The sequence below is a fragment of the Coffea eugenioides genome, chromosome 8 (genome assembly GCF_003713205.1).
Source record: "Coffea eugenioides isolate CCC68of chromosome 8, Ceug_1.0, whole genome shotgun sequence".
In the NCBI taxonomy this organism is placed as follows: domain Eukaryota; kingdom Viridiplantae; phylum Streptophyta; class Magnoliopsida; order Gentianales; family Rubiaceae; genus Coffea; species Coffea eugenioides.
Genome location: NC_040042.1, coordinates 25,671,258 through 25,673,710, shown reverse-complemented (window position 1 = coordinate 25,673,710; position 2,453 = coordinate 25,671,258). Strand labels below are relative to the sequence as shown.

The 2,453-nt window shown below is 35.4% G+C and overlaps 1 protein-coding gene across 1 annotated transcript in view; it reads left to right on the top strand.

Moving 5' to 3' along the window:
• Positions 1-2,228, top strand: part of LOC113780449 (tRNA (guanine(37)-N1)-methyltransferase 1-like) — an 11,468-nt gene extending 9,240 nt beyond the window's left edge. The window contains exons 2-7 of the mRNA XM_027326248.1: positions 46-212; positions 295-365; positions 735-877; positions 1,457-1,568; positions 1,762-1,874; positions 1,999-2,228. Coding sequence (XP_027182049.1) covers positions 46-212; positions 295-365; positions 735-877; positions 1,457-1,568; positions 1,762-1,874; positions 1,999-2,142 — 750 coding nt within the window. The 3' untranslated portion in view covers positions 2,143-2,228. The remainder of the gene's footprint in view (positions 1-45; positions 213-294; positions 366-734; positions 878-1,456; positions 1,569-1,761; positions 1,875-1,998) is intronic.
• Positions 2,229-2,453: the final 225 nt, after the last annotated feature.

Genomic DNA, 2,453 nt, shown 5'->3' with positions numbered 1-2,453 from the left:
GAATTATTAACTTTGTCCCGAAACTGTTTTTCACTTTCTTTTCAGGTGGTTTTAGACAAAAACAAGCCAAAGATACAGACAGTTGTCAATAAAACTGATATCATTCACAACGATTATAGGACAATGCAGCTTGAAGTTTTAGCTGGAAACCACTCTCTCGTGACCACTGTAGTTGAAAATGGACTGCGATTTCATGTTGATCTAGCCACAGTGTAAGTCTGGTGGATAAGGAAGAGAAGAAAATAAGAATGGCAAAATTCGATAAGATCTTATGTTTCTTACTCCTGTATTCAGATACTGGAATTCAAGGCTTTCAACTGAAAGGCAGAGGCTTCTGAATTACTTTACACGTGATGATGTTATCTGTAAGTTGCTTTTTAATCTTAGTTATTCATTTTGGTAGAATTGAAGTTTATGATGTTTCATTGAAGATTGTTGATATATTCTTCAAGTTGTGGCATCTCATTCCAATAAGTATACCTTTTCCATGATGGTAATCAAACTATGTGCTTGCTTACAAAATTCAGTGATGTATATTGTCCTGAATGCTATGACATAGTGTCAAATGAACCCTGACATGAAGAAGCCTAATTTCTATTTTTTGTCCACAAATCATGAATTTGGCTTTTATTGATGTTAAAATCTTCCTCATGATCCTAAGCTTTAGTTGCAGATTTTGTAGTCAAATTCTGTGGCAATTCTTACTCGGCATTCTCACTTCTCATTTTCTGCAGGTGATGTTTTTGCTGGGGTGGGCCCAATAGCTTTAGCTGCTGCAAGGAAAGTAAAGCATGTATATGCTAACGATTTGAATCCTTATGCTGTTGATTATTTGGAGAGAAATTCTGTCCTTAACAAACTTGAGAGGAAGATTGAGGTAACCAAAGTTTCTATGAAGCAAGTTTAATTAGCTTCTTTCTTACTTATTACATGACATTTTCATATTGAATGGCTAATAAGTGACCAAGTTCTTAATCAAGAACTTTAATTTCTAACATGGTCATTTCTTTTAGCTGAAGTAGGACTATCGGTTTGAAATTCTTGTGGTATGTATTTTAGGTACAACTTGTCAGATCAGTTCCATGATGCCAATATATGATTAGAAAAGGACTGTGATAAGGAAAGCTTTTTGCTACCGTGCCTTGTTGCTTCTGGTATTTGAATGATGGACATGCAAACAGTGTAGTTCTATCATGTCTTATTTCATGAACAATATGTTCATTAACTTTCAATCTAGATCAGGAAACACAGAGGGAACTATTCTATTTTTTCATACAAAAAACCTTAGTAACAGGGTCGCTCTACCAGCTATATAACAGGTCCTAGATTGCATATCTAATTTCATTAAATATTTCCTGTTACAGATTGCAGACCTCCCATATCATGTTCAATAAGAGAATGTTTTTAATAATAAAGCTGTAATAAGGGATTGCCTAATTTTTCTCATTCTGCACAGGTTTTCAACATGGATGGAAGGAGGTTCATTGACACTATTTTTGCAAGCCATAAAACTCGACCAGTGACACAAGTAGTCATGAATTTGCCAAATGATGCGACAGAGTTTCTTGGTTTGTTACTTTCTGAAATGAAATGATACCTCCTGTCTTTTAAGTTTTGTGATGTATGAAAAACAATCCTGATGTACTACAGAAAGTTCCAAATTTTTGGCCACATATCTCATTCACAGAAAGATTTTGCTGTTTCTAGAGTTTAGGGGTCATACTTCACCTAAAGATGTAATTCTTTTGCCAATGATTGCAGATGCATTCAGGGGATTATTCAGAAAACATCATAAGGATAGAGGGTATACCTTACCCAGAATTCATGTGTATGGGTTTTCAAAAGCTCAGGATCCAGAGTTTGACTTCCATGAGGTATACTCTATCCCATAGCTAAGAGTTGGATTCTGCTTAACTGAATAGCTAAAGTTTTGATGTTTAACCAAATCATTATTTGCTTTTTGTCTTCATATTTGACATCATGATGTTTTTAAATCAGCGCATTAGGATTGCTCTGTCTGAGGTGGCTTTTGATGTGGAGATGCACAGAGTTCGCATTGTTGCACCTGGAAAATGGATGCTGTGTGCATCATTCACTCTGCCCGAGCGTGTAGCATATTCAAAAACAGTATCAATTTTGTAATTTTGTAAGTTGGTGAGCTTCTTACTCTGTAAATGAAATTGTACCCATAACTTGAAAATAGATGAATTTTTTCTTTTGCCTCATGATTCCTTTGATTCATTTAAAGATTCTACCATATGGAATGCAGTTTTATTTTTTATTTTTTGGGGCGGGGAGAGAGGGGGGGTTTGGCAAAGTCTTACCTGATCTCGATTAGTTATTACTATTGTCTTTCGCCCAATTTTATCCTTTCATGTTCTTGGAGTTCACCATCAAGGAAGATACCCAACATCAAGTGAGCAGCACTAACAACATCATGAAGTGAAAAAAGT